This window comes from Nematostella vectensis, chromosome 3 (genome assembly GCF_932526225.1).
Source record: "Nematostella vectensis chromosome 3, jaNemVect1.1, whole genome shotgun sequence".
Classification (NCBI taxonomy): Eukaryota; Metazoa; Cnidaria; class Anthozoa; order Actiniaria; family Edwardsiidae; genus Nematostella; species Nematostella vectensis.
The window spans coordinates 18,124,412-18,140,318 of record NC_064036.1 but is presented as its reverse complement, the minus strand read 5'-3'; the positions used below and the strand labels follow the sequence as shown (position 1 = coordinate 18,140,318).

The 15,907-nt window shown below is 40.1% G+C and overlaps 2 protein-coding genes across 3 annotated transcripts; both read left to right on the top strand.

Moving 5' to 3' along the window:
* The first annotated feature begins 56 nt into the window (after positions 1–56).
* Positions 57–4,877, top strand: LOC5509369 (ribokinase). The gene is made up of 3 exons (XM_001629832.3): positions 57–596; positions 2,855–3,259; positions 4,546–4,877. Exons 1-3 carry the CDS (start codon positions 248–250, stop codon positions 4,809–4,811), a joined length of 1,020 nt encoding a protein of 339 aa, XP_001629882.1. The 5' UTR covers positions 57–247; the 3' UTR covers positions 4,812–4,877.
* A 5,033-nt stretch (positions 4,878–9,910) lies between these two features.
* Positions 9,911–15,071, top strand: LOC5509386 (monocarboxylate transporter 2). Of its 2 annotated transcripts, none has more exons than XM_032378329.2 (4): positions 9,911–10,422; positions 12,113–12,657; positions 12,923–13,292; positions 13,638–15,071. In XM_032378329.2, exons 1-4 carry the CDS (start codon positions 10,191–10,193, stop codon positions 13,835–13,837), a joined length of 1,347 nt encoding a protein of 448 aa, XP_032234220.2. In that variant the 5' UTR covers positions 9,911–10,190; the 3' UTR covers positions 13,838–15,071. The 2 variants fall into 2 exon arrangements, with proteins under 2 accessions (XP_032234220.2, XP_032234219.2); XM_032378328.2 differs by having other exon boundaries at positions 11,921–12,657.
* The last annotated feature ends 836 nt before the right edge of the window (positions 15,072–15,907 follow it).

Here is a 15,907-nt window from a genome sequence, read left to right as displayed (position 1 = left end):
AACAAACTGAATTCAAAAGATAGGGGTACACATTTACGCAATAGTACCCCTCCCCCGCAAGAAGTTCAATTGGAATTAAAAATGGCGGAAGAAGAAGTGGTTTTCCGGCCTTTCTGTTAAAAGCAGCAAATTAAGACTCTGGCGAGCTATAAACAGATTACCAACCTTCCCTTAATTAAGGCCATCGTTCTCTATGTGCAGATTCTGTTTTGGTGAAGTGTAGATTGAAGAAGGAATCATTCAAAACATGTCTGGAGATGTCCAGAGTGTCACTGAAGAGGCCATCGTGTGCAGCGAGAGAGGGAAATTTGAAATAGTTGTGGTGGGATCGTGTTTTGTGGACATGTTGTGGTACATCCCTAGACTTCCAAAAAGAGGCGAGACAATTCATGCGACCAAATTCCAGATGGATTTCGGGGGGAAGGCGGCTAACCAGTGCTGCATGGCCTCAAAGCTGGGTGCAAAGGTCGCTATGGTAGCTATGGTCGGCAAAGATAAGTTTGGCGATGATACGATACAAAACTTCAAAGATCTGGGCGTGAATACCGATCATATACTCCAAACAGACGACGCAGCCACGGGAGTCACCAGTATAAGTAAGGGAATTACCTGATGAAAGCATCTTGCAATTTGTAGTTAAGGTGGCGCGCCGAGGTTGTTTTGGCTAAACAGCTTATATACTATGTTCCCTACAGAAGACTCATTTTCGGCGCGATTTTCGAAAATTTTTCAGATTTTATTAATACATCTATGCTTTATCAGATTCCGCTAGATTCACTCTTCTTGGAAATCAAATTATTTTTTGTCATCCAAGTTAAAAGGAAGCAATATTTTTATATTAAAATAAAAATCTCGAAATCTGCGCGATGAATTTTATTCTAAGTCTACACTAACAGCTAACAATTCTCCAACTTGAAGCACACGAATTTTTGGCTTAAAACTGACCTGTCAAACTTCGCGATTGATGAATCTTTATTTCACGCCAAAATTGTCCTCGCAATATTTGAAAAAATAAATGCACTCTTGCCTACAAAGATCCATCCCCGAATTTGCGCCCCCTGCTAAGTCCAAACCCTAAGGCAACTTGTGTGAGAGGGGCAAGAGGACCAGTGTTACCCAAGAATAAATTTCAGATAGTCAATGCGAGAGTATTTTTGTTAAGATAATTTGAAAACTAAAGAATTTTTCCTTTTCAACGTTTTAGCGCAACCCGCTCATCTTCCAAACTATTACCCGACGCTATTGTTAAAATAGGCCTTACCGAAAGTACTTGCTTGATGTAGTTGTATGTCGAACCTGCGTTTATGAGAAATTAGAATCAAAAGTTGAGTATCTGAACGTGCTTCAAACGAAGCCCACGCTAGGGTCACACATGGTAATCGACGATAGCTGCCATGTTTGTTTCACATGTGACAAAGTTGCAAGAGCGGAACTGAGATCCCGGGTTGTGCATTTCGTACAGATATCTCTATTCTGTGAGAACGCTTACTGTGAAGATGTGAACGCTGAAAGAAACACTCTATACAGTCTAAAGTACGGAAGAATATAAAAAATGCTACGGGTGTATATTTTGAAGAGGAAATTTGTCAATCTATGAAAAACTATAGATAAGAATCATATAAAACACACATAACCCCCTCTCACTGAAAAAAAAAACATTCTTATCAAAAAGTTTGCAATTTCGAAGTTTTTTTGACAGTTATTTCGCATGGTATTTTTTTGTCTACGTTTTTTAAATTTTTGACTGGACTTGGGGTTTTCAAGCCCCACACCCACCCCCGCTATCCAGCATCTCTCTCTCTCTCTCTCTCTGAGTAAAATGCGACTTAGAACATGACAGTTTTTTGTTTTGTACTTTACGTATTTTTTATTTGAATGAATTGAAACGGTTAGTTCAAAGGCGGTTGCATAACCAAATGGAATAGAATAGGAGATATCTGTATGAAATGCACAACCCGGGCTGCACGGGATCTCAGTTTCACTCGTGCAAATTTGTCACATGTGAAACAAACAAGACAGCTCGTCGATTACCATGTGTGACACTGGCGTGGGCTTCGTTTGAAGCACGTTCATATCCTCAACTTTCGATTCTAGTTTCTCATAAACGCAGGTTCGACATGCAACTGCATTAAGTAAGTACTTTCGGTAAGGCCTATTTTAGCCATAGCGTCGGGTAATAGTTTAGAAGAGGCGCGGCTCGGGCTCAAATGTTGAAAAGGAATAAATTCTTTAGTTTTCAAATTATCTTAATAAAAATTCTCTCGAATTGACCATCTGGAATTTATTCTTGTGCAACACTGGTCCTCTTGCCCCTCTCACACAAGTTGCCTTAGGGTGTGGACTTAGCAGGGGGCGTAAATTCGGGGATGGATCTTTGTAGGCAAGAATGCATTTATTTTTTCAAAGATTGCGAGGACAATTTTGGCGTAAAATAAAGATTCATCAATCGCAAAGTTTGACAGGTCAGTTTTAAGCCAAAAATTTATGTGCTTCAAGTTGCAGTATTGTTAGGTGTTAGTGTATAACATAAAATTCATCGCGCAGATTTCGAGATTTTTATTTTAATATAAAAAAATTTCTTCCATTTACCTTGCATGAAAAAAATTAATTTGATTTTAAACAAGTGTGAATCTTGCGGGATCTGACAAAGCACAGATGTATTAATAAAATCTGAAAAATTCACGAAAATCAAGCAGAAAATGAGTCTAAAATAGGGAACTTAGTAAAAGCTGTTTAGCCAAAACAACCTCGGCTAAGTCTTTCTTGCCCTACCGTGTCCCCATGGGCAAAATGCATAAGACCTTGACATCGGTAAGCAAATATTAAAGGCTAAAAAGCATGGTTTTTCTTTTAGATGTTGATAGTGAAGGCAAACCAGGATTTATCAGTATGGCAGGCAGCAATAGGCTTTTGACAATAGACCAAGTACAACCAGCACTCAATAAACTCCAAGGCTTTCATGTACTCGTCTGTGACAAAGGCATTCCTTTAAACACTTCCGCTCAAGTTCTCAAACATGGCAAGCAATTAGGAGCAAAGACAATCTTCAACCCATCCCCAAGGATTGAGCAGATGGAGCCTGAGATGTACCGTAGCATTTCCCTGATGGTCTTGAATGGTGACGAAGGGGAGGGGCTTACAGGAATACCTGTCAATGACATCACAAGTGCTAAAACTGTGATAATGGAGATCCATAAAAGAGGGACTGCAGCTGTGGTACTTACCTTAGGGAAACATGGCGCAGTATGCTCCCAAGAAGGTTTGTAAAATCCTTAGCTCTGTATTAGCACTTCCATTACTATAACGTCCCCAGACGTCTGTAAAACATAGGCCCAACTCAAAAACATCAGAATGCAAGCTAAACATCACGAGACCCGGATACTTATGGATTCATCCAAGGCATAGATGACCTTCAAAAGCGCATCCAAGCAATGTAATATAATTGACTCAATTGTCAAAATATCAACCTTTATTTCTGACCAATTCGTATATACAAATGCTTAAACATGAATGCGCACTATAAAGAGGGACTTGCCTAAGGCAAGCTGTCATTCGTCATTTCACTCCACTGAGGGCAGAGCTGCGTAGAAAAAAGCCAGAAAGCTGTCATAGAGTTCAAAATTGGCCAAAAACGCACTGTTGAAGTAAACACAGTCTACTCAAAAACATTTTCTTGGAAAATATTGAAAAATAGTGAGGATAAGATAGGTTTGAAGTGATGACTATTTCAAATTTTATGTTTTACGTGCCCACGCACCTGAATGGCGCCATTTCAAATGAGCATGCGCGCTCTGTTTATTAATTTTATTTTTCAATTCAAACAAGCATGCGCAGTGTTTGATTTCTCAATAACAATTTTTGTTCTTGTTTTTGTAGAGAATTGACTCCAAACACTTTCCTGAATATGTCTTGTGGTTCTTTAACAACAAGTTGGCGTTGTTTATCGTAAGGCTTTACTTTTTGCTATATTTTCTTCTGGCTGTTTCAGAAGTCCGCACTCAATAAAGTCTAGATGTGAATGACGACGACTTGCGCGAGAGTTTGCGAAAAAGAGGGCGGAGCTATCCCTTTTATAGCGCGCGTTCGTGTTTAAACTCAGAAACATTTCTTACCAAAAAAGATACAAAATTCCCAACTTCAAATAAGGACAAGCAAACACAGATCAAGTTACAAATAGTTACCCTTATTGCGCTTGGTCAAGTCCCGTTTTACAGCCATCAGCTACAATAATCAATACTAAGACCTCCATTAGAAGCAAGTCGCCATCTTTAGGCTATATTGCATGCATCATGGGAGTCTTGGAAAGACCTTCACAGAGAGCCAGGCAAACTCCTCTCCTATAGTCATAACAGTTTTTTTATAAGTCTCATTTCCCTAAAGCCAAACAAAACATTTCCAGGTCCAAGGAACCCAGAATAAGCCGGAAAACAATTTTTGAATAAGGTTGGGTAGCAAAGATGTTTCACATTAAAGAGTATGCGGCCATTCACTAGAAAAATTATTTTCACACTTGGTGAAACCCATTCTGTTCTTTATTTATCTTAGGATGTCCTATGTTCCATGTCAAGACCCGCCAAGTGCAAGCTGTTGACACCACAGGTGCTGGTGACTGTCTAGTTGGCTGCCTTGCATTCTACTTGGCTAACTACCCACACTTGTCGTTCCCTGAGATGGTTGCTAGGGCAGTGGACATCGCAACTACAGCAGTTACGTCAGGTGGTGTCCAGTCAAGCTACCCGTCTCACAAGGACCTATCACAAGCCTTGTTTGACGATATAGAGGTTTACTCTTTGGACAAGAGTATTGTCTGATTATTTTTTATTAAAGTTTTTTATTTCATCATAATGAATTAGTCAATAAATCATCATGGTGGCAAAGTTTGCCAAATAGTAGTGATGTAAACCACAGAGAAAATACTTAGATAAAGGGAGGGATGTTAACAGATTTTTGAACATCCCAGCATGGTTTACCTGGGTTTTTTTTTTCAGGAACACATACTTGTGAACTCTCCAGTTCTATTAGATAGTCTTCTAGCCCTCCCTATTTTAGGGCCTACTTAGGATAGATGAGTCCTTCTGATTTAAGGGCCTTCTAAGGCTAGATGAATCCCTCCCTATTTAAAGGCCTCCTAAGAGTAAGTACGCAGCTGCTTTGTCTCCTATTATATTTGCTCTACAAAGGAGTTCTTTTGTCTCTATTCTTCTCGTTCTTTGTGTCGAGGTGCGGATATTGCAGCTTGTAAGAGCTGCGTACTGACCCCCACCTAAGGCTAGATGAGTCCCTCCCTATTTTAGGGCCTACTTAGGCTAGATGAGTCCCTCCCTATTTAATGGCCTACTAAGGCTAGATGAGTCCCTCCATATTTTAGGGCCTACTAAGGCTAGATGAGTCCCTCCCTATTTAAGGGCCTACTAAGGCTAGATGAGTCCCTCAATATTTTAGTGCCTACTAAGGCTAGATGAGTCCCTCCATAATTTAGTGCCTACTAAGGCCAGATGAGTCCCTCCCTATTTTAGGGCCTACTTCGGATAGATGATCCCCACCCCCATATTTTAGGGCCTACTAAGGCTAGATGAGTTACTCACTATTTTAGGGCCTATTAAGGTTAGATGAGTCCCTCCCTACTTGAGGGCCTATTAAGGCCAGATGAGTCCCTCCATATTTTAGGGCCTATTAAGGTTAGATGAGTCCCTCCCTACTTTAGGGCCTATTAAGGTTAGATGAGTCCCTCCCTACTTTAGGGCCTACTAAGGCTAGATGAGTCCCTCCCTATTTTCCCCCTTCTGCCAATTCATAAAAGACTAGTGAGAGGATAAAAGACTTTACGCTAAACGTTAATGCTTCACGGATACCGGTAGGTATATTAATAAAATGGCTTGTTTCTTTAGTCGGCCAAAAACTGGTAGTGGGCTCTGCCATATTTTCGTCTTTATTAAGTCTTCTTCAAGGCGTGTTTCTTTTTCTTTTTTTTAATTTTGCGCTGAAAACATCTAATCATACAGTAAATTGACGACGTCAGACGTTTTAGCATCTGATAAATAGATTTACTTAATACTAGTTTGTGGGCAATGCGACTGAGGAGCATATATTGATAACCACTGATAACTAATCAACAACTAGAATATTTTAAAATAATATTATGGATTGATTACTCGCAGATATTATTTACTGATACTAGTTGATAATCAATTTACTAACTGGTATTAATTAGTATCAAATATCCATTCGGTATGCCGGGATGAGTAGCATATAGCTAGGGTAGCCCTCACATTTTGAGATTAATCGAGAGCCGAATTCTTAGTTTTTAGGCCCGTTAGCAGATTTGCAGTACACTCTTTTTTATAAGAACGTCTAATTTTCAGTTGAGGCTGGGCAGTTCTTATTTTTGGAGCAATTTAATGTTCTTAAATTTTAGTGTATATAAGAATATAATACCCAATAAATTATTAGGAAGAGAATTACACTAATGATCAATAGCAATAATAAGGTTGTTACTATTAGCACAATTTGATTCTGCATTTTAGAACGCATCAGGACTAAAAAAGAATTTTTTTTCCTGCTATCTGAGCCTCGGTATGTTCTTATCATGTTCTTGAAATTTAATGAAATCTCAGGCTGGACGTTCTTATAAAAAGGGTTCTTATAAAAAAAAGAGTGTATTCTCCTAAGAAAGTTTCTGCCATCCAGGTATCATTTTGCCATTTTCGAAAAATAGCAAGTGTAAGAAAGAATCAATTTCCATCTGCTGATCTCGATTGAATTTGGGATATATAATATATAGATTTAGGCACTGCCTAAAAGCGGAGCCTTTAGTGTTTGGCGGAACCTTCGGTGTTGACTGATTGAGGTATTTTGGGGGATCTAGGATCCTGCTCCTTTACTGAGATTTATTTAGTGTACCAACCAAATGGATCCAGGCCTTATTCAATACTTTAAATTATACAATACACCAATGTTAACAAACACAATTCCTGGTGTGAATATGGCTGTCAAAGCTGTCTAATGGTTAATTCTTATGTCCAATCATAGAAGTTCCATTATGATTTTTTTTTTAATCAAAACAATACTCCGACAAGCTTTGCCCTTGTGCAGAATATGTCATGGATGTAACAGCATTCCAAAGATTTGAAATAATATATTTAGACTGTTTAGATTCCATACTGTATTTTTTGTATTGATTTAGTGGCGATTCTCTCCTTCATTGGACCAAATATTCAGAAAAATTTCTGGAAATTAAAATCCAAAAATATATCTCCTTTCAATGCATTACATATTGGTGTACCCACCTTTTACCATATAGTGGCCTTGTTGTTAGTGGCCTACATCAAAATAAATGCAATGAAGAAAAAACAGATTGATTTTGGAAGCAAATCCTAAAAAAAACATCTAAGGGATCACTGACAGTGCTAAAATGCTAACTTCTAATGTCAAACAAACCCTTTCATTGATCTATGTTTGGGGTAGAGAGGAAGCAAAGAATATCAATTGACTAAAAAAATAGTCGAAGGGAGAGGAGATATAAAGGAAATTGACTCAACTTGAAAGGTTTGGTGAAAAAAAATATAACAGTATGAAAATAATTTGATGGAGCATTTCTTGACATTTCCCCTTTCCCATTATGGGGGTGAATAGGTTCGCGGATCGGCGGATTCCGCACCGAAATGCTCGCGGATTACGGATTTTGATTATTATTTCAGCTGATTGGCAGATTTTGAAAATCTGGCGGATGACGGATCTGTTAACGATTTGGGCGCAGATTTCGGATTTTCACTGCTTTGACGGTCGGATTTTGAATTTTAAATGAATTTCAATCGATGCTATTGTTTATCTGTCAAACAATGCGGATCTAAAATATCTGCGGATCCACGGATTTGCCCCGAAAATGTAGCGGATCGGCGAATTTACATACCCCTATTCACCCACCCACCCCCCCATTATCTTAACCCTTTCACCACCACATGCCTTTCAAAAGGCCATGTCTATGCTATTCAAGCTATATGAACAGAATTCTATTATTGAAAAAGAACAAGGTTTTTGCTAGTGTTATAAAGTTTATAGTTTATAGTTTAAAGTATCTTGCCCTAAAAAAACGCTTCCCCTTTATAAAAGTTCTATTAATGTACATTTGTAAAGCTACATTCTGGTAAGCTTTGTCCTTGCGAAGAAAAAGTAATGGATGAAACAGGATTTCAAAGATAGAATATAGTGTCAGACACAATTGAAATTAATATCTACAAATATACATCTAGTAATGCATTATATTTTGGTGTTTTTAGAAACCCTGGATCCAACCATTCCAATGAAATAAATCTAAACCTCTAAAATAAATGTAAGGGGAAAGAGACTTGGAAAAGAAATCCTAAAAAGAAGATATAAATGAAAGTACTAAATGACAATTTCTAATTTAAAAATCAAATATGTTCATTAATTTATTTTTGGTGTAGAGGGGAAATAGCAAAGAACATCAATTGCATAAAAATAGTCAACAGGGAGAAGGAAAGGAAGAAATATGACTCTTCTTTAAATGTTTGAAAAGAAAATATAATAACAATAATGTGATAATTATATTCAGTACTTTCCTAAAATATCCCCTTTCCCATTATCTTTAGGTTGATAGAAAACTGTTTTCTTTACAGATTTATTATTTAAAAAGCAAAAGTTTATTTTTAGTTTTATATAAACAAAAAGTGATGATTCCCTTGCCCCGTGCTTGTATTTAGCCGCCATTTCGGGGCCGAGTGGGGCCTGGGAGTTGCGCGGCTGACTGACTGGCTGGCTGCACAGGGAGCTCAACTCTACGGTTTGAATAAAGTTAGAGTTTTTTTTATAGCTTTGCGATGTTGTTGATTTAGTGCGTGTGTGCGTGCGAAGGTATGTCGTGACATTGAAGCCATTTCACGGACGAGACGGCCGTTAGACAGCTAACCAATAAGAGAGCGCCGGAAAGCACCGAGCGCCGAAAAAGTAGACAAGAGATACAAACGCACTAACTCAACAACAATGCAAAGGTAAAAAACAACTCTAACTTTATTCAAACCGTAAAGGTGAGCTCCCTGTACTGGCTGGCTGGCTGGCGAGTGACACCACAGGGTACCCGCACAATGGCCACAAAACCAAGTCGCATAGTTATACCATATTTCTATACCTATGGAGCTCCGCGCGCGGCCTACGGCCGCGCTGGCTCCGCTAAAAATTTGTAACATGTTAAACTTTGTTTTTAGGGGGCTATTTAGAGGTTTGTCTTCCTATGTTGAACGAAAATACTGATTGGAGTTCTTTAACTTATATTATACCAGAATTTTTTATTTTCGAAGGAGCGTTTCAAAGTTTTTATTTGTCATAGATGTGCTCTACTGCGTTTCACCCTTTCTAGGTCATGCTTCAACTGACACTAGTCTTCAGTAATAATTCGTTGGACAGGGATGGTAGTCTATTTGGACAGTTAGGATCATAACTAAAATTGGAGGCATTTTGTAAATAAAGAAATTATCCAATCACAGCAGAGTACCCACCCCCTCCCCCTTGGTATTTGTATGCAAAGCTATCACTTGAAACAAAAGGGCGGCGCAAAGGGGAGTACAATACAGTCGTTTGACAAAAGGTTGTCATCAACCGGCTTTGCGACTACGCGACAAGCCCGCATGTAAGCATGGGTAAAAACCACTGAAGCGCTACCGATCCGGTACGAGTGCTGTCGTTGTAATATTTGTCACTACAGATCAGTAATGAGTAGACCCGATTTCTAGTTGAGCTTTTATGGTCACTTCTCTATTTTCAAGTTTATGTATTGTCCTTGTACTTACTATTGCAGCATGTAACTTGCGAAAATGTAAACAAAAACCCATGGGGTACCCACGAGGTATTCGCTTGTTCAAAGCATCGAGATGATAAAAAAGTATGTCATTGTATTTCCTTTTTTGCTGACACCGTCCGGACCTAACGAAAATCCCAACTTTCTCAGATCGATCGGGCACACATGAGGGCGAAATTTTGAGTGACGTTGGCAGTAAATCTTGAAATAAATATTTTCTCGCCACGATCGCACTGATTCTCTTTTACAACATGGCGTCCGGGTTTCTCTAGCATGCAGTAAACGCAATAAATCATAGGTAGGAGTATTATTCGGCCGACAGAAGAACGTTTTCTGCGTGGTTCTCTCGCCGCGGCTATGGCCGCCATTTTGCATAATAATGAGTAAACTGATACCTCCAATTTTAGTTATGACCCTAGCTGTTGGAAGCAAACTAAAAATAATGTTACCCACAGGACACGCAAGAAGACACCAGGTCGATAGCCGTTGGTCTTGGCTCGTCTGCTTCGCTGCAGTGATAACTGAAGGATTCTTCTTAAGTTTTACGAACTCTTTTGCTGTTGTGCTGCCCGTCTTCATGCAGGAATATAACGAGACACGGCAGAGAGTCGGTAAGAACATCAAGTACTCAACTGTATTTCATTCGCTATTTACCTTATAAACTAAAGTGCTTTTTGCATGCTTCAACTCGTTTGTTCCCTTGGCTGAAGTGAAAAGAACTTCATTTTTATACTCGGTCATACTATCACAGTCATAGTTCATCCCGTTTAGAGTCGGTACATTTAAAGGTTCAAACTCATTATTCTCCTCGCGCATGAGTGCAGATATATTCCTTTCACTGGGGTTATTCGGTTCTTCTTCCTTTAGTGCCTTGTTATAGAGCGTACTTGTAAACGTCCTTCAGGTGGAAAACCTTTAAGTAGAGCTAGAAGCTGCCTTCAGTTAGCAAAGATAGTTGGTTGATTGCACTTGACAGCCGAAGGGTGTATTTATCAAATCAGTGTCAGATGCATTGGTATCGTTTAGGTTTTTAAAAAAACAATTACTGTACTTTTCTGGGTATCTTGTATTAGTTTTTGGACATTATTTTAAAACATCCATTCGCGAAACTTCGAAACTATAAATATCAAACGGAAAAGTTTCAAGTGCACGAAAAAAAAAATGCACACAAAAAGGACACAGCGATGGTGCATAAAAACAATCAGATCTGTGGTATGAAAATAGGGAATATAAATGGAAGACCGAGGGGAATTAAAGGAGATCACGCGACGTTTTCCCATAAACAGAGTTTTAGAAGTTTAAAAATGTCCAAATTTACTTTCTGCTTTATAAATTTTATTCAGTCACTAAATTTCGTCCCTGAATTTTATATTGAGGGCAAGGGCAAAAGGGACAGAGTTTGTTGGCTAAATTCCGACAACCACGGAATAACCTCTAATTTGGCTGAAATGTGCCTTGTTTTGCGACGCGCTCTCCGTGTTGAATTAGCCAATTCGGTCAATTTTAGTTGCTTAATCGAGCTTCTAACCCGTGGCGCGCGAACAGTCCCCGGCGCGTGGTTTATTATCAGACTGTCAGAATGTAGCCTAACAAACTCTATCCTTTCCTTGTCACGGTACATTACAAAAGGCGACTTGCATAAAAAATCACGTGTCGTTTTGAGTGTCAAACTCGCGCCGAAGAAATGACTGCGGTCGTCACGAAAGGCAACGACGAATAAAAAAACAAAACAAACAAAGCCATGAATTCTTTTACATTCTCGATGGCCAACAAATCTTAAATGGAGAGTATATATGGTTTTTATGGATAATGATGAATTTTATATAGGATGAACTTTATCACGTTTTTAAATTTTTATATTTTATGCCTAATTCAGCCTAAGGGCTGCTACGCAATTTTTTCCTAATAAACTATCTATCAATTTCAGTGGAAATAAGACCTTTCTACCAAAGAAACTTTCTGACAGATTCATAAGCGCTGAATAAGTTGCTTTTTGTTGTTGTTGTTTTACCAGCAAAAGCCGGAACGCGCTCGAGTTACATACAAAAAAAATGTCACGTGATTTCTGAATGCAGGTCGCCTGTTGGCTGTCTTTTCTTCTCACTTTAGCTTGGATGGGGTCAGCGGCCTGGGCTTTAAGTTTCGCGGGCTTACCAGTCTCTGCCCCGCTGTGCGCGCGTTTTGGGTGTCGTACTATCGCCACCGTGGGGGTCCTGACATGCGCACTAGCCTTGATCGCCTCGTCTTTCGCGCGCTCCCTCAATCTGCTGTACTTCACATACGGGATCTGCTATGGCGCAGGCACCAGCTTGATCCATTCATCGAACATGATGTTCGTCACCGCGTCCTTCAAGCGTCGGCGCGCAATGGCTACTGGGTTCGTTGCTGCGGGGCCGTCGCTGTTCATTCAAGGGACTGGTCCGATGACAGAGTATGTGACGTCAGAGCTTGGGTGGCGCGTCATGTATCGGATTTTATCTGCTTCGTCAGTGATCTTGCTATTTTTAGTTGCATTCAGTTACAATAATGCGAGTGTACACAACAAACACGAAGGAACCGGAAGTGACGTCACAGTCGCCAAAAAGTGTCTGACATCTGCTGACCGCAGTGAGGGCGTTACTGGTGAGGAATTTGAACTAACAAATGAAGTCGCGGAAACTATATCGCTTGCGCATGGGAACTGCCCTCAAACAACCGCTGACCGCAGTGTGGGCGTGTCTGATAGTGCATGGTGTGCACGTTGCATTCGTGTTGATTGCTCGTTCTGGGCGGTTCCGTCATACACTATCGTCATATTGTGTATCACGCTGGAAGGATTCGGGGCTTATACGCCATATTTCCATTTGGTAAGTTTTGCCTAAGCTCTGCGTTCGTAAGGAACCTTGGGTATCTTTTTATTGTGCCTAATTGCACGAGTTATGACAAATACCTAAACTATTTCCGTCGTATTGCCGCTTATGGGTTTGGTCAGTTTGATGCGGGTATAAGGAAGGCAATTGTTGCTCTAAGGCACTTTTATGAGAAAAAGGTCGTGTTGGTCAAAACGCTGTAATTAGCCATAGTGCTGTGGACAGTGTTCCGAATATTTATTTCTTTGTTTGTTTCTCTCAGGTAAAGCACTGCGAAGAAGTCGGCCTCACGTCAAAGTCGGCTACTTCTCTTTTTATTCACATAGGGATTAGCTCCTTGGTCGGTCGATCGGTCAGCGGTCCACTTAATGACGCGCTTCACAAAACTCCCATGATGCTTCACCAGCTATCCAGTCTTTTGATCAGCGGTTGTATGCTGCTTATATGGCTAGCGCATGATTACGTCACGTTCTCTGTGTTCGCCGTTCTGTATGGTTTCGGGAATGGCGTTGGCTTGACAACTATGTTTCTGCTGTTGCTCAATACAGTAAAGCCGTGTCATCGAGCGCTCGCGTTCGGTATCGGGGAATTTCTTCACTCTATTGGTTGCATGCTTGGTCCAGGCTTCGTGGGTGAGTAAAAAAATATTGTCATAATCAATAAGGAGGTGCGGATGGACGAGAAAGAAGGGAATTAGAGAGAAAGTGTCAAGACATTTGGAATGCAAAACGAATGAGAAGGGAAGACAATAAGATAGAAGAAATTGAAAGGCAGATAGTGGAAACAAATAGACAAAAAGACACGAGAGAATGGATAAAGGGAAAATTTAATAGTGGGAAAGTGAAGGAATGATATGTGTATGAGAAAGAGGCATGGGAGAGTCGAGTCAAGGAGGGTGGGGGAAGGATTTTTTTGGAAGGGGGAGGGGAGCTGAAAGAAATAAACGCCAAGGTGAAACTATCTTTCTTCATCCCAAGGTCTTGTTGCAGACAAAGCAAATTCGTACATACCAGCTTTCTACATGTCTGGAGGAATAGTTCTGTTTGCAGCACTTATCCCGATACCTCTTTGCTTCCGCAAGAAGGTACAAACGAACGAGGAGATTGCGCCGAAATTGGAGCAAGTACTAATTGATTACAATCAACCGCATGGAAACACAAAAGAGACAGTTTTGTGAAGGTCGTTAAACAGAACAACATGAGCCTAATTCTTTGCCGTGTTAACGCTGTGTGGTGTGAACGAACTTCCACAAGTTACCACTCCACGTGAGAAAAAGCAAATTCCTGCTATTCACAGGGGGACGCCTTCTCAGCAAAATTCCATGTGACGGTGCGGACAGAGAGTTGTAACAAGCTAGTGTTGTGCGACCTTTTGAGAGAGGAGTGTGCGACTGTCTGAATGTGAAATTGCAAAAAATGGTCTGTAATTTGCGATTGATAAACCTCCTTCCATTCTTAGGCCAATACCATCATCTACTCGTGCAGTAAAGAGCTTTCTATAACAAGTCTTCCTTAGTTCAAAATCATCTACTCGTACAGTGATTTCTATAACAAGTCTTCCTTAGTTCAAAACCATCTACTCGTACAGTAAATAGCTTTCTATAACAAGTCTTCCTTAGTTCATTACCATCTACTCGTACAGTGAAGGGCTTTCTATCACAAGTCTTCCTTAGTTCAATACCATCTACTCGTACATTGATTTCTATAACAAGTCTTCCTTAGTTCAATACCATACCCTGAAGAGCTTTCTATAACAAGTCTTCCTTAGTTCAATACCATACACTGAAGAGCTTTCTATCACAAGTCTTCCTTAGTTCAATACCATGTCTCGTGCAGTGAAGAGCTTTCTATAACAAGTCTTTCTTAGTTCAATACCATCTACTCGTAATAATCTGGCGGGAGGTTTTTTTATTATTATGATAAGTAAATAAAGAAATAAATAAATAAATTGGAGTAGCTAATCACTTTCATTACAGCTGGGAAGCTGAATTACGAGAGCGCAGATTCAGACGTGGTCGAGTTGAAGGCATATAGGAAGGCGCCTCTAGCAGCCGACATACAACTCATGTCTGACCACGGATCACAGCTAAGATCGAAATTGTTGGTTTTGTGGAGGGATAAAAACCGGAGAAAAACCTTCGGAGAAAAGGCGAGACCAACTAACTCTACTCACGTCGGAACCGGGAATCGAACCCGGAACCCAGTGGTGAGAGGCGCAGGCACTACAAAGCGACGGGAAAACCTGTGGTGAGAGGCACAGGCACTACAGAGCGACCGGGAAACCTGTGGTGAGAGGCACAGGCAGTACAGAGCGACGCTCTGCCAACTGCGCCACCTAGGCTCCCGGTGTATTACTATCATCACTTTTATAATTGTTGATAAGAATTATTGTCAATAAATCAATTCACCACCGGTTTGTAAGTACCCTGGTACCAGACTCTCGTACCCTCCCATGTTCCTTTGCGCCAGCGCTAAACCTTTCCATGACTCATTGCGCTCACTAGTATATTTTTCACTTGCTTTTACTGACTTGAGACGCCTGGATACGAGGCAGATATCGAACGTAGCTAAGCACCTCGAGTTCGTGGCCCTTGCTAGGCTTTTCAGGAACTGAGAGTGTATCACGCGTGCTACCCTGATGAAATAAAGATTAATTTACTATTCTCTATTACTATTACTACTAGTAGTACTATAATTGCAGATCTGTTGCGGATCTATCCCGCCACAGGAGTGATAGGTAGTAATTGCCGTAAAACGTCCGGCTTGGAATATCAACCGACGTAGAAAGTAAATCAAAGGGCTCTGTGAGCCAACCCGTGAATGCAAATTTGTTTTTCTAGTTATTTTCATGTGTGCAAAAAAATCATATACAGGATGGATTTTGAACAAAGGATGAACACATCCAAGATGCTGGGAGTATATAACAATGTCCTTTCTTCTCGATGTGATGAAACACCAAGAACAGTTTGATTATTTATTATTATCATAAAAAGTAAAAAAGGAAAAAAATAATAGACGTCATAAGTAGGGATCGAGCCTCCGGTCTCTGACGTCTTAGACAAGCGACAGAACCACTATACCACCGAGGCATTGCCGAAGTAACATCTGAGTAAAATTAGTTTTTACCCTAATTGGTATCTCACCGTTCGAACTGCTTTTGCTAGTATGTCAAATTTCGCCATATTCTCTTCGGAAACAGAAGTTAAATATCCGGCATAATTAATCAAGCTACGGTCATATGTATTTTA